At 43.3% G+C, this 21,956-nt stretch overlaps 1 protein-coding gene across 3 annotated transcripts in view; it reads right to left on the bottom strand.

The window, feature by feature from the left end:
- Positions 1-27: 27 nt before the first annotated feature.
- CDCA7L (cell division cycle associated 7 like) overlaps positions 28-21,956 on the bottom strand; it is a 42,823-nt gene continuing 20,894 nt past the window's right edge. Inside the window, exons 2-10 of one of the 3 annotated variants that reach the window (XM_025380085.1) lie at positions 15,281-15,421; positions 10,153-10,290; positions 6,691-7,068; positions 5,120-5,191; positions 4,838-5,008; positions 4,013-4,138; positions 2,592-2,741; positions 1,476-1,612; positions 28-886 (exon numbers count right to left, since the gene is read on the bottom strand). In XM_025380085.1, coding sequence (XP_025235870.1) covers positions 856-886; positions 1,476-1,612; positions 2,592-2,741; positions 4,013-4,138; positions 4,838-5,008; positions 5,120-5,191; positions 6,691-7,068; positions 10,153-10,290; positions 15,281-15,421 — 1,344 coding nt within the window. In that variant the 3' untranslated portion in view covers positions 28-855. The remainder of the gene's footprint in view (positions 887-1,475; positions 1,613-2,591; positions 2,742-4,012; positions 4,139-4,837; positions 5,009-5,119; positions 5,192-6,690; positions 7,069-10,152; positions 10,291-15,280; positions 15,422-21,956) is intronic. The other 2 variants (XM_025380086.1, XM_025380087.1) reach the window with 2 other exon arrangements.

Genomic DNA, 21,956 nt, shown 5'->3' with positions numbered 1-21,956 from the left:
ATAAAAAATTAACAGGGTGTGGTGGCACACAACTGTAGTTCCAGTTACTCAGGAGGCAGAAGAATCGCTTGAACCCAGGAGGCAAAGGTTGCAGTGAGCCGAGGTTGCGCCACTGTACTCCAGCCTGGGCAACAGAACAAGACTCCATCTCAAAAAAACCTGTATCACATCTGAACATGCAAAAGCAATGCAGCCAGAAAGAAGGGAGATTTTAGTTCTTAAACAACCAATTAAATTAAAAATTATTAGCCCTTAAACTCTTTCAAAATACAAAAGCAGCAGGCCTCAGGTGAGTCCTGAAGGAAGAGGCTAGCACTCTGTGAGGCCTCCAGTGTCTACAATGTTGAAGGTCCCCTTTTGTTCAGTCAAGTTTTAATAAAACTGTTCTGCAGTTAATTGCACTTTGTTCAGTGTAAATTTTCAATGACCAAGAGCAGGTTAAACGATGTGTGTGGTCTATTAAACTGTGGTCACTCGTGCTAAGGCAAACTTGGCCTGGAGTTACTGTTTGGGAAGCCAAAGATAGATCAAGGCAGGAGCTGCTCATACAATGTTTTCTCTCTAACTTATCTGAACTTTAACCCCACCCCATTTAAACTGTGCTTTTTAATCACTGAACAAAGTTCAGCATACAAATAGGTCTGTGCATACATCTATACAGATTCCTCTGCTCTGCTGTCTTCCTGAGAAATCTTTGTAAGCATATAAACAATCTTAAAAAAAATAGTATTTAGAAACAGTAATCTCTACAAAGAATTTCCGTATAAAAACACAACCGTAAAAAATCTTAGGCACAAATGGTATGCATATCTTGTTGGAGTACTCTATGGTGAAGTGGCTGGTTCTGTTTTCCTCTTAATTGTCTTCTACCAGCTCCTTTTGTAAGCTGAGAAAAAGATGAGAAATATTTGGTAAGTAATTAGTACAAAGCTTGAGAGGTTCTATAATCATCTGAGAGTACAAAGCCAGAACCCAGATCTCCTGACACTCGAAATCCTGACATTTTCTGCATCAATATCGGTACACCCTCCGGTACAGTACGCCCGAAGCACGACTTGCCTCACTCCCGCATTCCAGAACCACGATTCAGAGTTTATCACATTAATGAAACTTGTAGCTCACATTCTGTCCTCTTGCCCTGAACTCTCTCTCTGCACTAGGATTATGGCTGCCTTTTCATAATCTATGTCGTTTCCCCTCAGCCTGCCTTGTTTACTCCTTCCATTTCTGTCATTCACCTCAAGGAGAAATTTTGGTTAAAGGCAACATGGAGTTGAGTTGAAAAATCTAGCAAAGGAGAATATTCCCTAATAGGGAAAATATCAGGCCTGAGCTTTTCCAATGCAAACAGATACAGAATAGATGGCACTCATGGTTTATATAAGTCACAGAGGAAGGCAACAACAATTTGCCAAGAGGATCGCCCGTGCTCGGCCTCGGGATTTCAAGCTGTTTTTAAGCTGCTAGAGACTTACCTCTCTAGATATTCCTTAACATTGTTATAACCATAAAACTTGGCCAGATGAATGAGGATTCCTGTGGCACAGCGGCCGTCACGCTTCCGACAGTAGCTGCAATTGCAGATCCCACGACAGGGGGGACACACCCAATCCTAACAGAGAGATGACAGCAGACACTTCGCTCATTATCTACAGGCTCTGGCAAGAACTGGGATTCGGATCCAGACTGGCTCAGCTGGCCTCTCCTCCAACCTTTAATCACATGGCATCTTTCAGTCTACGTCCCAGGGGGCTCCTCCCGAGGCAGGAAGGCTGATCACCCCACGTCACATGCAAACACTGAAAAACGACACCTTTCAGGGCTCCCTGCTTAAAACTTATGGAGAGTTTCACAAGCATTTGGCCAAGCACAGGGCCCTGTGTGAGTGTGCCGGTCACAGGCCTAGGATGTCAGCCCTGGTTTAGGAGCACAAGGTTTCCAAAAGATCAAGGTGTGAATTTCAGCCCTTTCAATGTGTGCTTATTGTTGAATGACTAACCTGAGCAGCAGTTTATGCTGGTCAGTTGAGGACGATATATTTACCCCATGACTGCTGCCTAAGATGCCACACTTGGGAGCAGGACTGCCCCAGGCTCAAGGTCGTGCCTACTCACCATGATACTATGTCTCATTTTACCAAGGGAGCTGAGAGAGAGACAGGTTATACACCTATTTCATGGGATTAAACGAATTTGTAAGAGTGAGCGACAGCTTGCACAGTACCAGGCACACAGAAAGCACTTAATACTGTAGTGTACACCTCCCTCTCAGCCTGGCCCAGAAAAACAAATGAGAGGGAAATCACTTTGCTGAAGGACAGGTACAGGGATTACTTGTATAAAACTAGAGGACTGTAAGCAAGTTTTGCTCTGACAATGGAAATTCTAACAAATTCTTCTATTCACTGGTCAGCTTGCTCTCTTTCCAGAATGAATCCCTATTTTTCATTTTCCCTGGAGCCTTAAGACACAAATGGAAGGGAAAAACCAGAGTTCTGGACCTCCCAGTTCCCCGTGAGAACCCAGGAAGCCCATCTTCAGCTTGCTTCCTTCATCAATACAATTTACAACAAATGCAAACACTGCGCCTACCGGGTCCAGCAACGCCGACCTGACATCCTCCCCATAGCGGTTCCGCAGGCATGGTCCACAGAACTGTCCTCGCACACCACAGCAACCCTGGTTCCGACACACTGTCTTGGTGTCGATGGTCTTTTGGCGACACTGATGGCACGTGTTACCCTACGGGGGGAAGGCAGTGAGCAGGTGAACACAGGGATATGCTGATGCCCACTGAGGCCAGATGCCATCATGTGCATTTCCAAGTGTATGAAGAAGTACCACCTGTCTCCTCAAATGAAGCAGGACTGTCTTCCTAAGAACCATAGCATCGTCTCTAGACAAGGGGTCCCGAGCCCCCAGGCTAGAACCAGTCTGTGGCCTGTTTGGAACCGGGCTGCACAGCAGGAAGTGAGCAGCGGGTGGGCCAGCATTACCGCCTGTGCTCTGCCTCCTCCTGTCAGATCAGTGGCACCATTAGATTCTCATAGGAGCACAAACCATCTATTGTGAATTGTGGATGTGAGGGATCTGGGTTGTGCACCCTTTAAAAGAATCTAATGCCTGATGATCTGAGGTGGAACAGTTTCATCCTGAAACCATCCCCTGCCCACCCCGCAAATCCATGGAAAAATTGTCTTTCACAAAACCAGTCCCCGGTGCCAAAAAGAATGGGGACTACTACTCTAGAATGTAACCATCACAGGTCTGTGGCCAGAGAAGCATATTAGGTCAGATGAGGCTGAGCAGAGACCCAAAAGGAATGAAATGATCAGGCTGTCAGGAAGAGAGACCAGAGAAAAGCTGAAGTCAGGGGTGGCAGAGCCCCTGAAAGGTGACAAGTGACTGAGTGGCAATGAGCCTTGGGTGGCATCACCTTGACCCCAGCCTAGCTCTGCAGACCTGCATATCTTCAATGTGAAATCTATTTTTTTTTAATATTGACAACTAAATTTAAAGCATTTTAATACTATCTTGACAGTGTCCCATTATCCAGAAAAACACAAAAAAAGCAAAACGCAAAGCCTCCCTCTAAATCACCATTTACAAGAAATTTAACCTGTTTCCTACCAGATATTCTGCCAAACTTTATTTTCTATGGTTATATTACCCCCCAAATACACTAACTTTTTTCAATATTTAAAACATAAAACTATATAAATATTTAAACCGTAAGTTACACATAAAAATCCCTTTTAAACTATACCCTTCCCTTCCCCCAGATTGTATGCATCCCTAAGAGAGACTGCTGTCCTGATGGGAATTACTGCACTAGGCTGCCTCCCAGGTACAGCTGACCCTTGACCCTCCAATTCAGAACCTGGCTCTGAGCCCTTGGTGAGATGGCATAAGCCCTGATAAGAGTTTAAAAACAAGTGAAATTTCAAATATCAATGCTTTAGACTCCTAATAAGAATGACAATCATGCAAATTACCCATAATATATAATTTACCAGAACTTTATCATAGATTTTATCTCGAACAGTTATGGCAACATTTTCTAAGTCTTCTTCAGTGATATCCTCCACTGGCCGAAAAGAAGATATACGGTGACGTCGTCTATACTCCCGGCATTTCCCCTGCACAGTGAACACAGGCAGAACCTGGAGTGAGATGTTTTGAGCAGTTATAAAAAAATTATAAATATTTTAAACTCTCAAAGATCCATTAATGTTAACCCTGTCCCTCTTCTATTTCCCTGCAGCCATTTCACTTAGTTATTTACTGAGCTCCTGCCACCTGCCAAGCTTCCTTCTCAGCAAGGCGATACAGTCATAAAGGAGAAAATCAAGGTTTTTGGTTCTTTGCTGTAAACTCTGTGAAGAGGTGAACCACACTGAACAGCCAAACCCACAAATGAGTCCAAAGTTTCTCCCTCCAAACTGAAATCGCTTGAAACGCCTCATGCCTAAAATAGAAAGGCAAGGACGAATCACTGCACTTTTCCACGAAGTGGACACCACAAAGCTGAATGGAGCTGTGGACAGGCCTTTACTGCCTGCAGCAGAGATCAAAGCAGGGTCCTAACAAATGAGCTGCTTCTCAGCTCGGCTTGGATAAAAGACTCGCTCTGTGACCTCCAGCTTAGACCAGGGCTGCTTCTCAAAGTATGATCTCGGGAGCAATGGCATCACCTGGGAAGCAGATAGAAATGCAAGTTCTCAGCTGCCGCAGACCCACAGGGTCAGAAACAGCCCTGGGGTGACAGTGATGTGCGTTCACGTTTGGAGGAACGGTAGCTCAGACAAAAACGAATTCACGTATTAGTCAGAAAATACCCCACTAATTGTCTTCCTTCTTCGGAAGCTGTAAAACTCTTCTGCAAATTTGGCGGCTGAGACAGTGAAGTTCTCTAGAGCAAACTTCTCAGGAGGCCGTGCACTCCGGGTTGGATTCATGCGCCGCGTGATCTGTCCCTCCGAGAAGGCTCGCCTCACTGTTTTCTTCCTCTGAAATCAAGAGCACAGACAGAGGCAACTGGGGACTCTCTTGAATAAAAGCCATCTGGTGGCTGATCACCATATATCAGTATTGCTATAATTATACGGAGTTCTACTTACAGAAGCTGAGGTCGGGGTTCGTACTGGGAAGAAATCTGGCATTGAGTTCAATTCCGCCAATAACTGGGCAAGCTGAAGTTCAGAACATAAGAAAGGATCTTACATAAATAGTGCTCCAGGGTTAGGTCATCCAACACCTATCTCAAGTCTTCCATTTTGCTATCATAAGAAACCTAACTTGAATAGTTTACATAACCCGCAACAGTTATACTTTTCACCTCACATGTAAAGATTTTATCTCCAGACCTGAGATGCTGATGTCATCATTCATATGAATGAACACTAGCCTATTCCTTATATATAAGGACAACACAACACCAGGAAAACAGTCCTGGAATGATCAAGAGCTGGAGCATGAGGTTCCGATCCTGACTCGGAGGCTAATCCAAGGCAGCGTGACCCTGGGACAATTCATTTTGCACATGTGAGTCTCAAGTTTCAGGATGTTCAAAAAAGAAAAAGCTCAATTAAGATTATTTCGATGGTTAGAGCTCCAAAAATCTGATTCTTTAAATAAATTATCAAAGTAATTTATGAAGATATTCCTAAGTGAACAACTAATAACACCAAATAATAGGCATTAATATGCCAGAGAATTTAATTAGGATTCATTTTAGTTTATACAATTATATGAGTGCCACCAAAAAAATCATAAAGAAAATAGCTCTTACTTTAAAGATGTAGATGGATACAGTGCTGAAAATTTCCCTTAGCTAAGTAAAAATGTTTCTTAGGATAAAAATAACCCGAAAGTAGGCATTCCATTTTTGTAAGTGATTTATATTAGACATATAAGCTTGCATATACAGTATCACTACATCATTATTTTTTTAAAAGGAAAAGATTAAAAAAACACAAAAATGCTAAACGTGATTATAAGTGGTAGAACTATTAAAAAAAAAAAAAACTCTGTAGATAAGCAATTGTGAAGCAAACAATGATTCTCTACAATGATCAGATTAACAGTAACTGATTACATATAGAAAAACCAAATATATGTAACAAAGATTTCACCTTGTTCCATTCATTGTTCTAATGAAGACATTTTAGAGTGAATTAACACTGTTGAGGTTGTTTTAATTCCTAGACTTCTTCCATTCCTTGAGAAGTCTCAGAACCAGGGCCGGTCACCACAGAAGAGTGGTTCCATGGTGAAAAGCTACCTGCCCAACCTGCTCCTCGTAGCTCCTCAGTGGACTTGGTGACATCCCACTTCCCCTGCTTTACTCTGCTGGGAACAGGCCAGTTGTTCAGCCCCTGTCATCCCCAACACAACTATATACTTAGAACTTAGCTTGGTCAACAGTAAGCAGCATGATGGCACCGTGTAAGGGCTAAAAATGGTCCTGGGGAATCTCTTTCTGTTCCCAAACCAGAGCTGATCATGTAACAGTCGCTCTGGGTTCTGGAAAAGAAAAAGGATACACAATACCCAGAGTACATTTTCCTGACAGAAGCCAAAGCAACAGCAGCAACTATAGAAGCAAAGTGGTTCAAAGTGGTTCTGGGAGCCCAGCAACTGCTGCCAGAGCCTGATGCCAACTCCCAGGGTGCCCTCCGTGAAGCCTCACCATGGCTTTGTTCTCCTTGATGTTCATGGTCCTTTTCAGCAGAGCATCCGAACTCTCCTGGCTCTCATCCCGAGAGTCGTCCTCAGACTCAGAGGTAGACTCTTCCCTTTGCATCACCTGTCTACGGCCTTTCTTTCTTCCAAGAACTGTTTCTTTCTCATTCTGTAAGCGTGAGCTAGAAAACAACTGCTCGGAAGAACTGTTTTTATCTGGTTTGTTGGCCAGCTTCTTGGTGGGGAACTGAAAGGCTACTCGAAGACCAATACTACTTCTTCTAGACCTGCTTCTTCTTGGGGTAGCCTTATCTTCTTCTTCATCTTCCTTTTCCTCACTCACCAAAGATGCTTTGCCATCATCACTCAAATCTGACTCCACGACCTAATAAAATAAGAGCAAGAAAAAGCACAAAGACACTGTTACAGACCCACAAAAAAGACAGGCATTTAAAACAACTCTGACAGCATATGAGAAAAAACATGAAAAATGAAAAGCTTTCCCTTCATATTATGAGTTCCCTCTGAATTTCCTTTAAATGTCCAAGAAATTGGTTGATGAATAAAATCAAAGAGCAGGCAACCTACTACCGAACAGTGCACTGTCATACCCATGACAGAACTGGGTTTCATTGGGAGCATGAGGGCTGTAAGCGAAACACTGACAGGGTGGGCTCCTCCACCGAGGGACGACCAAGGAGCGCCAGCAAGAGGAGAGACAGTCACAAAAAAGGGTATGCCTGACAGACGTGATCTTCAGACAGGAAAGGGTGCTATGGGGGGAAAATGCTGACTGGTCTCCTCTAAATAGCAGGAACCAGACTCCTGACTAACAGGGCGGGAGAGCTGACTGCACCTCAGGGCAGTGACCCAGGACAGGCAGATGACCTGCCACTGGGTCCTCAGTCAAGGGGCACCTTTCCTTTCCCTGGAACCCTCACAGAGCCATGAGGTGAAACCAGGTCAGGAAGCTCGACAGGTTGTAGCAAAACACCACTCAGTCAACTCCATAAATCCTCACCTGACGTGTTCAAATTCCACATGGTAGAGGTCTCCAGCATTCAAACATTGCTCCGTTTTACAAGTGAGAACACAGTAAATATGGAAGGCAGTAACAGGGTTACATCACCTAGGTGACGGCTTAGATGTGACGGGACTCTTAGTGGTACCGAGACAGGTTTAAGTATGTGAGATCCAGGACATCTTCTGGGCATCCTTCCACGACCACAAGTTAGAAAACTTTGGGAACCATTATCTGGGAATTCTGAAAATCTACGAAGAGCGTGGAATGGCACCAATATGGGCCCAGGATCAGTTCAGGGACTCTGCTTCTTCCCCAGTGACCACCACCAACCCCGAATTCTCATTGGACTAAAGTTAGAAATAAGACAGAAGGAGAAAAAAAAATGCAGATAACTGCCAACCCTAGTATATCCACACCAAGCCAAGTGAGAAATAATACTATACGGCACTGATTTACCTATTTTTTTTAATACCCTGAACTTTCCATATTAATAGCTTCAGAATTCAAAATGGTGTACGGCAAAGGAACCCAATTTTAGGGGACACTGTCAGGGAAGAACTTCAGTTTTGATCCATTTATCTACCATCCTCATCATCTGCAGGCCTCTCTTTACCAGATGTAGAACGGCTCACTACAGAGGCCTGAAGGAAGGAAAGAACAAATGGTCCACAGCAGCCCAGAATCAGACCCGAGAGAAGAGCACAAGTCTAGCACGTCGATGTGGCTATTTCGCATCCGGCCAGCAGGCCCCTGGAAACCAAGGTTACAGCAATATCCCATTATCAAGAAAGATAGGCTCGCCAGTTCCCACAGGGGTGGGCAGGGGGCTGGGCTGGGAGGCAACAATGCTTTTCTTGTCACTGGATTCTAAAATAAAATTTGCAGGGGCCTGTGCTGAACTGTAAGCTATATCATGATCTACGTAACACATCACAGTCCACAGACTTGGGGGCAGGTGGGAGGGAAGACTTCTGGGGTAATTCACTTTCTCTCACTAGAAACACAAATGCTTCAAATAACCAGACATCACTTCACTAAAGAACAGAAAATAAGTACGTCGCTAACAAATGATGCCCATTAGGGTTTTAGAAGGATTTTAATATCGTGCTGGCAAGAAACTGGGGACTTGCTGGCCAGAACTGATGAACTGCCACACAAACAGCTTCTGCAAAGAAAGCCAAAGGAGACCTGGGGCCTCCAGGCTGGCACAGCTCTATGTTGCTACTCATAGCAAAAAATCACTATCAAACAAAGCAGCCTACCATGCGGGCTTTTATGCTCTACATTCTCTCCCAGGACAGGTGAAGGATGAGGCAGGCCTAGGAGTCACAGCTTATTTAACCTCTACAGAGTCTCTGCCAAAACTTAGTCCTTAGCAGCTTCTGACTGTGAAGAGGCTTAAACTCTACGTTCCATCTTCATACTGTAGCATGTTTATTTTTTGCATAAATGTATGCTGTTTTTAGCAGAAAACATTTCTGCACTTAATGTATGCTGTTTTTAGCAGAAAACATTTCTGCACTTAAATCCGAAGGCTGTGCCTTAAAGTTACCTTCAGATTCAAACACGAGTGGGCAGTAAACTAGCCTAACTGTGCAGGATAAAACAAATCAACTCACAAGTCTGTTCATAGGAAGTGCTGAGAGTAGACTTCCCTCCAGAATCCAGGCAGGCCTGGGTCATCTTTAACACTAAAAAGCATGACAAATCCAAATCCACAATGCATGGGGAACACCCAGCTTGTACCACAGCCACATTTTTGCCAAATTAACTTCAAACCAAAAACTGTCACTTCACATACAGTAAGAAAGTATCTCAAGGAAGTTGTCACTCTAAGATAAACTTTTAGATAAAAGAGGTTTAAGAAACTCTTGAGATAATGTTTTCTTTTTTTTTTTTTTTTTTTTTGAGATGGAGTCTCACTCTGTCACCCAGGCTGGAGTGCAGTGGCTCAATCTTAGCTCACTGCAACCTCTGCCTCCCGGGTTCAAGTAATCCTCCTGCCTCAGCCTCCTGAGTAGCTTGAATTACAGGTGCCCACCACCATGCCTGGCTAATTTTTGTATTTTGAGTAGAGACGGGGTTTCACCATATTGGTCAGCTCGGCCTCCCAAAGTGCTGGGATTACAGGCATGAACCACCGCGCCTGGCCAAGAGAGAGAAATTCTTTGAGAAGGACAATAAAGGATGCCTGGGACACATCCCCAGACCCCACAGGCAGGAGGGGAAAAGTAATGGATTTTCTCTAAGAGAATAATGGACTGGTGGACCAGGGATTAGCCTTCCAGGAGCAATTTTTTTAGGTTATGTGAATTGCTTATAAGAAATATGTAAGAAAAAGTAAAATCTTTTCACTTGTGAAGTGACTTCTTGAAAGTAAAACTCTAATTCAGAAACAGGATTAAAAACATTACCACCCACATCCCTTCCTGTTGTAATTATTACCATTACTTCTGGATTAGTCTTTCCATTCAGATCACTCTGCGTAAATCCTGCAAAATCCTCAGTCTCTGAGTCAGTGTCCTCTATAAAAATTCTTCTTAGCTCTTCCGTGAAGTATTTGGAATGAAAGCGCACATCCTGCTAAATTAAAGACACACGTACATCAGAGACGGAAAGTAGAATAGAGGTTACCAGGGAAGGGTAGAATGAGGAGCTACTGAACGGGTGCAGAGTTTCTGATGGAGATGACGAAAATGGACGGACAACAATGTGAATGTACTTAACGCACTGAACTGTACACATCAAAAACAGCTGAAATGGTATATTTCATGTTATGTGTATTTTACCACAATAAAAAAAAAAACAAAAAACAAAAAACAAACACTGGCCGGGTGCAGTGGCTCACCCTATAATCCCAGCAGATTGGGAGACCGAGGCAGGCAGATCACTTGAACTCAGGAGTTCAAGCCTGAGCAACATAGTGAGATCTCGTCTCTGCAAAAAATACAAAAATTAGCTGGGGTCTGGTGGCGTGTACCTGTAGTCCCAGTTACTTGGGAGGCAAAGGTGGGAGGATTACCCAACCCTGGGAGGTCGAGGCAGCAGTGAGCTGCACACCAGCGCACTCCAGCCTGGGTTGCAGCCGAGATTACACCACTGTCACTCCAGCCTGGGTGACAGAGCGAGACCCTCTCTCAAAAAAACCCACATACATATATAAATTATATATATACACATTTTCGAAAGCTTACAAAATTCAGACCTACAAATCAGACAATTTTTAAAAATTGGGTGTAGTCTCAATCAGCTTCTAATGTGACTGGTAAGTGCTCATGGAATTCAGCTTCTCCTGCCAAAGCTGGCAACCAGACACGTCTGCTTTCACACAGAACCAAAACACACGGAAAGAAGACATGAGGAGAAAACCTGGCTCCCTCCCACATGCTGGCTTCCCTTTCCAACAGCCTTTCAAAGCCGGAGTCTCCTCCAAGTGGGTGAGCATGCCTCCCATTCACCAACCGCGAGTTTCTCTGTAGGAAAAGGCTGAGGCCTCTCCCAGCCCTCACTGCCCAACACCAGAGAGCCTAGACTTGCTCCGTGAGCAGACACCACGGCGGCCTGATGGAAAGCTCACCCAAGGTCACCCCCAGGAATTTCTCTCCTGCAGGAGGTGAGAGGTGAACAACCATGGTTAGGTGGCAAGTGAGCAGAAGGAAAGATGCAATGTGACTCTTTAAGAAAAGGCATTTTCTAATACTTTTTCTTGCTTTTGAAATAGGGCAAAGAAGGAAACTCAGCTCTCTTAAAAGTATGCTTGAAAGAAAGAGGAAATAAACTGCAGACCAAAGGGAGACCCATGAGACCAGCCTCCTGTAAGCCCGCCACGCCTCATCAGTGTTCGAGTCTGTCCCCAGTTTCCTCTGACGTCTCTTCCCTCCATCCCTGATATAGCAATGACCCCTTGTAACACCACACTTGGCTGAGAATCTGTATCTAACCCCTGCCTTTCCCTGATTTTAATTATATACTTCTTTGGGCTCATATATCTCTGGGGAAAAATAGATAGACAAGTGGAAAAACTTACAGGGGCACACAAAGAAATGCCTACATCTAGCATTCTGTAAGCTTAAAAATGTCTCCTATGAATTATTATGGGTAATTGGAGTGAGTTTGCTCAGAGCTAAATTACTTTGTTCCTTTGTTGATAGCTGTAGTGCAGCTGCTTGAAAAAAAAAATTGCACACACAAAAGGGAAGTTTCTTTAAAGTGAAATTCAAATCGTGTTTAAGGGAGACCAGGGTTAGCATACACATACTGTGTGCAAGTTCGCACAGCTTCTCTCTATTGGTTAAAATGGATCATGAGTGTGTGGGGTCAGGGTAGAGAAGCAGCCAGGGCTTGATTATTAAGGAAGAATGGTACACAGCTGCTGCTAAGGAAACCCACCATGCACCTGAGGCCTCTCAGTGCAAGAAACATCTGGCTCACAGAGCCTTGGGCCAGCCCCTGCAGGCTAATTTAGGGCGGTATTTCTGTGTGTAAATTTCATCAACTACCTAAAGCCCCTGCCTAGGGCCTGAAGAGAACAGGGCAAGCCTTGAAGCAGTGAGTTCCCATCTTCCAGTTTTTCTGGCTATTTTGATCTTGTGTGCTGGCCTCACAGGGCAATGGGCATCCTGGGAGAGATCACCATCTTTGATGGTCAGTCCTGATAGAGAAAAACAACTTACCGTTGTCCTGAACTGAGGCCTATGCTTTAGTTTCCTTACTCCAAAGTGTGTAAACACTGTTTTTCATGTGGGTCTGTATGATGCCAACCTCCACTCCACACTGCTCCACTGCATTCTGAGTTAGAAACCCTTGCACTGCTAATTGCTCTCTGGCACTGGTTCATTCTCCCTCAAAATCAATACTGGGCACTATGCTATGGGCCTTGGTCATCTACCATGATCAGGACAATAAGCAAGTAACACATCAGAGGAGAAGCTAACATAGGTGGATAAACTTATTTTGAAGTCCATGTGACATGAAGAAACACACTACAGAGCAATGGCCTGTTGAACCAGACAGCCAAACACCCCATTTCAACTGCACCCAGCAAACAACCACCCCCGTGCTCACTGTATACAGTCACGTGCAGTGTTGGATGCCTGAAATGAGAGGAAAGGAACAATACATGGGGACGAAAAGTCAGAGCCAGGGAAGCTACAAAGCACCATTCAAGTATGAGGTCCCCCCTTCTTCCAGGAGTTTACAATCTAACAGGGAGGCAGATAGGTCCACGACTAACCCTGGTGAGGGTCAGTGCTCTAAGGGATACACAAGCAATATGGCACATGGAGGGAAAGAAAATCCAGTAAGACTTCATGGAAGAAGTAGCATAACTGGATGTGAGCCACAGTAGAGGCTAGAAAAATGGTGACAGCACAGATAGGCAGGAAGGACAGCATGGACCAGTGGGCAGAAAGGGCAGAACAGTGATAATGAGCATGTCAATTCAGTTCCTGCGTCCTGCAGCATAGCAGGTAGAAAAGAGACCCAGGGGGTAAGAGGCTGAGAAGTGGTGGCCCTGGATTTGGAACATCCCAGCTTGGGACTTCCCAGATGTGGGGCCTTGGGCAAGTCATTACACCTTCCTGAACTTCAGTTTCATCACTTGCAAAATGGGGATAGTAACAGCACCTGCAGCTTCCCAGGGAGTTCTGTGGATTAAATGCAATATTTGTATGAAAAGCAGTTGGCACACTGTCCTCACCGGAGAGAACACGCCTGACTACAAAAGTAGTCATCATAGCAGCAGAAGCAGCTGTTCTGTTTCTTAATGCCCGGTGCCTGCCAGGCTCTGTGCTCGGCCCTTTAGACATGTTCTGCCCTGCTCAAATGCTCCTCAAGGTGGATCCAACAGGCTCTGCTCTCCCCACTGCCTGACTGTGCTCAGATGGAGGGCTGAGTAAGGGAGGAGCTGACCACAGCTCAATCCTATAACAGATCCTAGTAAGAAGGGATGAGCATTCAGGTAAGAGCTACGAGGGCTACGGCAGCTGCAGAGGGAAGGGAAGGATGGACACCAGGAACACAGCAGAAGTTTCATCAACTCCTGGATGGGAGTCAAGGAGATGGAGGAGGCGAAGGAAGGCCAAGAACAACAAAAGATGGAGAACCAGATGGGGAAAGGGGGAAGCCAGAAAGACAACCAAGGTAAGGAGAAGTGAGCTTCGGATCTCCCTTAGCAACCAGGACCAGTCCAACTGGTAGTCAGAAACCACCTGGGGCTGCAGAGAGAAGACAAGCTCCACAAAACAATACAGTAACAGCTCAAAGCAGGACAACAGACAAGTTCACTAAGTGAGAAGATTGAAGACAAAACCTTAGAGAATATTCGCATTTAGGGACAGGGACAGGGACAACAAGCGATAGTAACAAAGAGCAGGCCGGGTGCGGTGGCTCTCGCCTGTAATTCCAGCACTTTAGGAGGCCGAGGCGGGCAGATCACCTGAGGTCGGGAGCTCAAGACCAGCCTGGTCAACATGGCAAAACCCCTTCTCTACTAAAAAAAAAAAAAAAAAAAAAATACAAAAAGAAGCCAGGCATGGTGGCGGGAGCCTGTAATCCCAGCTACTCGGGAGGCTGAGGCTGGGAGAATTGCTTGAACCTGGGAGGTGGAAGTTGCAGTGAGCTGAGATCACGCCACTGCACTCAAGCCTGAGTGACAAAGTGATACTCCATCTTGGAAAGAAAGAAAATAATAATAGAGAAAAAGGTGTAACAGAGAGGAAGAAACTCAGGGGGCTAGAAGGAGGTGGCTGGTGGGGTCAACTGCTGTGGAGATGCCAAATGAGATGAGGACAGCACAGACCAGGGAGCCCCCAGCGATCTCAGAAAGCACAGCTCCCACCCAGGCCAGAACTTACAGCGGCCCGCATAATTAAGCAGGCACTTCACTTACATATAATTAACTGCTCCCCTTCCTGTACTTGCCCAGTGGAGGCAAGGTGGATTTAATTTGCTGCCGTTTTGGAGAGGCCCGTGGTCAAGGGAGAATGAGGAATTCTGAGTGCTGCAAGGAACTCAGAAGAAAATGCCACTGAAGGGTAGAGATTTTGATTGGCCATTCTACTACAGGACACAATGTGACCCTCCAGGAATCTACACCTCTCAGAGAACTAACTTGTGTGTGCTAGAGATCAAAGTAATTAACGCAAGAATAAGGCTCTCCCCAGCAATCCCAAGAGTGACATGCCAACAGAATTGCACCACAGGACCACAGAGGTGCAATTGTCTCCCCGTAACCACACGATCCCTCATGCCTCGCCGCAGCCTCGCCTCTGTGGGAAGACTGAACACAGCCTCGCCGCAGGTTACAGCCCCAAGGCAGCCAAGAACATGCACTTGGATCACGTGAAGTCCATTTAAAAAAAAAAGAATTATGGTACAGGGAAGGATTAGCACAACAAAGTGAACTAGGTTCTCTCACCAGTTTTTTAAAACAGGAAGATATAATGTTTCTAAAATAAAATGCTAGACAATGAACTGATCTCACCAATCTCACACCATGTTCAAATAAAAGAACATCCAAACCAAGATTCAGGCCTCCAGATGAACACACCTACTTGGAAGGAATCATCCGTACCTGTTTCCCTGACTCCAGTGAGTCAAAACTATCGCAGCTCTCCTCTGACGAGACGGTTTCCATGGGAACATCATCTCGGAAGCCGACAAACTCTTCATCATCACTGGGGGCGTTAAAGATGTCAGCCACTTCTTTAGGGATCTGTTTTGGATTCAAAAGAGGCAGGATTAAACCAGGGGCTCTTGCTAATCACTTAGGGACATTTTCTGGAGGGGAGTAAGAGATCTCATTACTTCATCCAACTGCCACGGTTGCCCAGAAGTCCCCAGTAACCCTGAGCAAAACACGCTTCATTCAGCTAAGAACTCATGGGAAAATAAGGTGTAAGGGGGGTGGGGGAGATAAAACTTAAAATTCTAGATATACCCTGTTTTACAGAGAATGTTAAAACCAGGCCAGAGAGAAGCCATTTTTGATCTCTTGACAAAAAGAAAACTTGTTTCTGAGAACCAATGATCTCTTTTTTCTCCTACAGTGGATGCATCTTTAAATGTCATCTACATAAAAAAGATACCATAAAATATTATTAAGCTCTTTTTTTAGTGTTCAGCTACACTATTTATTTTTTCTTCTTTGTCATAGGCTGATTCAGAAAGTAGAAAGTTCATACAATGAAATAAGTAGTTTTCCTTCTTTTCTATATTGTAAGTCAACGTAAGTAGTTGGGGATTAATTCTAACAGAATTCAAATGCTATTAGGGGATAAGTGATCCCAGAGGGAACAGTGTCAGCACACTTAATCCACAAATATGTATCTGCTGGAGTTCATTTTTGTAAGTTGACTATTTTCTCCCAATTCTTAGTTTTAAAAAAAGTTCAAACACACAGAAAGGTGAACAAATAGTACAAACACCTGTCGATTCTTTATCTAGACCCATTATTTGTCACTGCATTTGCTTTTTTTCTCTGTTTCAATAAATATGAGGTTGAACCATGGGCATTTGCTGATATTTGGCTGTTTTTAACTTAGGAAAACAGCAATTTAATATGAGCCAACCTAATCCATATATACCCACATTAAAGTAATTTGCAGACATTGTATTGATTGGCCCTCATATAATTCAGCATGTATCTCCCACGGATAAGGACATTCTCCCATAGAACCACAAAACCATAATTGCACCAAAAATAATTAACATTAATAGTACAATTTACTGTAATTCTATATTTTAATACCTGCAACTGTTCCCAAAATGTCTTTTATAACTTTTTGGAGACAATAAGATCCACTCAAGCAAGGTTTTGCATTCTATTTGATTTTTGTGACACTGTTTTTTGTTGCTTTTCACAACACTTTTTTTTTTAGATAGACCATGACAACTGCCTTGTAGAATGTCATGTATTCTGAGCTTATCTGAGTGTTTCCTCATGATTAGATTCAGGTTATGTATTTTTGGCACCATTCTACATAGGTGACATGTACTCGTCAATGCATTGCATAAGGGGGCACAAAATATCAAGTTATCCCACTATTAATTAATTTTTAATTTTTCATTATAAAACCTTGCAAAGGTATTTCAAAAGTAGACAGGAAGATATTTTAATGAGCACACATTGATCCTCCCAGTAGCTATCTGCCGAAGGCTAACTATGCTTCCCCCGCATCCCGACCCAACTCCCCTTCTTCCAAATTATTGTGAAGCAACTGTAGACATAGTATCATGTCACTCTGTATCATCATCAAATGTGCAGTCTGTATTCACAGTTCTTCTGCCTCATTTTTTAAAAACTTAGTTTATCTGCATCGTGATCCAAATAAGGTTCACACACTGAGCAACATGGCTCTTACATCCCCCCTTCTCTTCACTCCTTTATCTTTTTTTCTCTTGCAGTTTATTTTTGAAGAAACTGGGTCATTTGACTGTGGAGTTTATCCAAGTCTGAAGTTTTATTTTTTTGCAGCCCCAAGGTGGCATTTAACAGACTCATCTGGATTTACAATTTGGGAGTTGAATCTGGAGGCTCACTTCTAGTTTGCTTGCTTTTGCCAAGACTATTTTGTAGGAAGTGCTGTGCTCTTCCTTTGGAAAGCACGTAAGGTCTGGCTGTCTCTTTTTTTAGTGGTGTTGCTGTTTGGTCAATAAGCTATGGCGGAATTGGCCTGATTTGTTCTTTGCTTTAAAACAACAACAACAACAAACACCTTTTCTTCTTTGTCACTAATAAGGACTATGCAGAGTGATACTTGAGATTCTGTGAATATCCTCCCTGATAACATCTCGCTCAATAGTTTCAGCAATCATTGACAGTGCTTTTTTTAAAATTATTTTTTATTTTAATAAAGACAGGGTCTGTGTTACCCAGGCTGGTCTCAAATTCCTTGCCTCAAGTGATCCTCTCACCTCAGCCTCCCAAACTGCTGGGATTACAGGCGTGAGCCAGTGCACCCCTGAATCAATTATTACATTAGGAACTGCAAAAGAGAAATTTTCAGATTTTTCTCTCTCCTTCATAAAGTATCTGGCATTCTTGTATAACATAGTGTTTCTCTCACTCTCCCCCTTTTCTTCAACCATGTACATCCATGGATTTTTTAAAAGTATTATTCAATGTGTTATAATCCATACTCTCATAATTCTTTCTGACTGTCCCAAATTTGGCCATTGGGAGCTCCTTTAAGTCATCCTCTGTCCTTCTGACATGGTACTAGGGGTCTTTCAACACCTCCTTGCTTTCTGACGCAACGAACATGGCAAGCTAACCTTGTATGTTTCCTGTCCCAGACCTCAAATCAGCCATTTCTCCAAGGAACCCTGAAACCTTTCACTGGGAAATGGCATTTAAAAACCAAGATCGGAGAACGTGGTGTACCTCGGTTAATGAAATATCATTGCTTGTAGGCTCTTTGGACAGAGCAAGGATATTTTAAATAGGTAAATCACAAGTTCATGCTGACACCTTGAATTCAAATCCAACACGGAGGCTTCTTCCTCTGCTCCCTCATCTCACATTAGCATCGCTGTTCCACCACAAGGAAAACCCTCGATCCCCAGAATTTTTAATATACTTATCCATGTGGTGCTCTATCTACAATAAATACAAAATAGTGCCAAACTGACGCCACCAATATATACCAACAACAAACAGTGCAGTTCAAGATTTCTTTGCGGTTCTTTCTAGCCCTGGAACATAGTCTCACTATACACAGGATCTTTTCCTTCAGCTAACCAGATGATCACTACACAAAGTATGGTTATGCAGAAATGTTTTACATGTACTTCCCATTTCATCATGCAATATATTAAAAAGATGTCCTTAACAGTTGAGATTTAATAATTTTTACTGTTTCATCAGAACATTCTTATATGAAATTGACACTTTCTTTGTAAATTGAGTGCATGGAGGTGAATAATGCAATGACTACTAATATAGTTTGCTGCTACCACCTGGATTCATGCTAAAGGTCAGCAGTTTTCTCACTTTGGCTTTTGCACAATGAGTGCAAATATCAACACAGCAAAAAGGGCAAATAACATCTTAGTAGTATTATGACATTACATTTGCCCTCATGGACCCGTGAAAGGGTCTCAGGGTCCTCCATCTCACACTTTGACCACTGTGCTAGCATACACAGAGCTGTGTATTCAAAAGCTACTTAGCTTCTTGGAATTCTCTGTATGGGTGTATTGACTTAATTTTACATTTAGTCAGGTTCCATTTAAGAAATTGGTAATCCTTAATCTATTTACTTTCATCATTATTTTAATGCTTCTTGATTAAAAATAATTAGAAAATAATGGTTCAAAGGAAGTATAACATAAATACAGAAATGGGATACCCCTGAAAGGAGCTGGGCACATTCCTCAGCCCCCGGGCTCGAAACTCCCTGAGCCTGGTACAAACACATCCCATCCTCCCATCCCACCACATACCACCATATATCTCTCCAACTCCCTGAGCCCAGTACAAACACCACCTGGAAAGTCTCCGATAAGGGGACAGCCGTTCAAGGTTACTGAAAGCACGGGAGCCAAAAGAATTTCTTTGTTCCCCTGCAACTTTCGGCCTATAAAAAGCAAACGCTCACATTGTTCGGGGCCCTCTTGTATACTGTGTAAAGGAGGGACCAGGTTCCAACTTGTAGTAAAGATCCTTGCCGCTTGGCTTTGACTCTGGACTCTGGTGGTCTTCTTTGGGGAACAAACAGTCTGGGCATNTGGCTTTGACTCTGGACTCTGGTGGTCTTCTTTGGGGAACAAACAGTCTGGGCATAACACCCCAAGTTCAGTGATGCTGAAGGGTTAATACAAACACTTTCCCACCACCTAATAAAATCACTGCAAGGGACACATAAGAATAACACTTACAGAAGTAGAGTTCAACTAACAATTTTTTTACCAGCCACATGTAGGGCAGCACTAGCAAAGCCTAACTCTGACATCGTTCTTGGGGAAAATATTAAAACTTTTCTCTAGGCGGTATGTTAAACAATGTTTGCCACCTTATCTTTTCAAAGACACCTTTTGTTGTTGTTTAGCACTCAGAACTCAGAACTAATACACAAGGAAAACACCCAGACTAGAGAAACACAGACAATACTTATGAAAGTGTGCCTATGTTGTAGTTACATAATAGCCACTGAGGCACTGAGAGGGACAGTGTGTCAACTTCAGTCTTTTTCTTTTGAACTTCTCACCATTCAACAAAAATGAAAAAGCCCTGCTGGCCCAGAAGCTTCTTTTAACATAAATGGTTTAAAGGAGGAGGAGCACCCCATTTAGGGATGTAGTGGAAATACATATAAGGAATGGAGAGTGCTGGTGATAGGAATAAACTGCTTCCAGCGGCAACTGCATTAGTCCCCGTGGTACTGTGTCCAGCCCCACCCCTGCTGCGAACCTGTGTCCGCCTAGCTAATTCCTCCTTCTGCATCTTTGACTTCTGCATCTGCTCCAGAGGTACCATTAGGGGGCTGTAATTACTGATTAGGAACAAAAGGAAAGAGCACACTTTCAAAAAAACAGTGTGCATGCCTGGGGTATGATGGGCTCGATCCTTCAAAGCATATTAGAAGAGTTTCAGATAGTCACAAGCTTCAGGATTTGGCAAAAAAAAAAAAAAAACTCCGTAAAATATTCAAGTGTCCTCAATGCAACAAACTAATTTGTTTAACAGATGCAACAAAGGCAGCAAGATTTATTTGAGAAGGACCTGATAGAAAGGATACACAGGGACCTCTTCTAACGAATGACCAGTTCCACAACATAGCAATACATTAGGCCCAAGGATCTGTCACTTTCCTGTTCCATTCAGCAGTGATCCACTGGGTAGCTGCACAGTCTAGACAAAATGCAACAGACTTTTTTTTTTTTTTCAAAGTTTGTGTTCCATTCTATTACAATAATGCCAATCGTAAGACTCACCAAAAAGAACACTACAGCAAGTAACTGAAAACAACAAAAATACAAAATTTCTCAATCATTGGATATTTACATTAGTTGAACTTCTACACAATTAGGATAACTACAATCTAGTGAACCAAAAAAAAGGGAAAATTCTCATCTGAAAGTGAAAAGACCATTTCATTATTTACAATACTTTTTAAAAATCGACAACTTTATGCTATTCCTAACTTTCATGCACAGTTTCTGTTTGTCTACTCTGTCTTTACTGGAATTAACAGTGTGAGTATCATCAAAAGTCATGTGGGGGACCAGGATTCAACTCCCTAAGAACACAGGTACTAGAAAGGAACCCCAGGGCACCTAACACAGGGCCCAGCCTAAAGCAGATGAACAATAAACCCTGGCTGAAAGCATTTACATGCATCTGACTTTGTGTCATTTTCTTAAGAAAGGTGTATTTTACTAGGAAAATACTAAGTCAAAAAGGTACACTCTGTGACATTCCTACAGGAGGGGAATTAAGAATTTTCACCCAGAATTCTAGGACATCTATCTACAAAGCAGTCATATTCACAGCTCCCCGTTCAGAAAGGACTGCAGGTTTCCCTTATAAGCCATACAGATTACCTGAGAGCTTTTCTCTGAAATAGATTATGCAAACTCAACAGGCTTTGGGGCCAAGCGGGTGGGCAACAGGGCAGTAGGTCAGTTGTAGGAAAATACGGGATGGTGCTGACTGGTGGGCTGAACACATACATCCAGGAAAGGAGGCCACTCCTCCGCTCCAGCTGATCACTGCCCTGCGGGAACAGGGGTCTAGTGTGCCTGACCTCCAGCATTCCCAGAGAATCTGGGAATCTAAGTGCTGGTAAGAAACTTCCCATCTACAGACTGGATCTCAAACTTGTTCAGGGAACACGCACAGTGGAACTCATAGGGCTTAGTGGAACTCATAGGGCTTTGTGGAACACCAAGGAAACTGTAAATGCCAGAATTCCAAATATTACCAACAGTATTAATATATCTACTAGTGCTTAGTAGTAACAGTAGAGGGCATCAAAGTGTTAAGAAGATTAAGAAAAATGTTATATCCTTTCCCTTGTTCATGGCAGCATTATTCACAAGAGCCAAAAAGTGGAAGCAATCCAAGTATCCATCGATGGATAAATGGACAAACAAAATGTGATACATACATATAATTGAATATTATTCAGCATTAAAAAGGAAGGAAATTATGACACACGCCACCACATGGATGAACCTTGAAGACATTATGCTAAATAATAAGCCAGTCTCCATAAAACCAAGAACTGTATGATTCTACTTCTAAC

Source organism: Theropithecus gelada, chromosome 3, assembly GCF_003255815.1.
Source record: "Theropithecus gelada isolate Dixy chromosome 3, Tgel_1.0, whole genome shotgun sequence".
NCBI lineage: Eukaryota > Metazoa > Chordata > Mammalia > Primates > Cercopithecidae > Theropithecus > Theropithecus gelada.
This window is presented reverse-complemented; position numbering and strand designations above follow the sequence as displayed.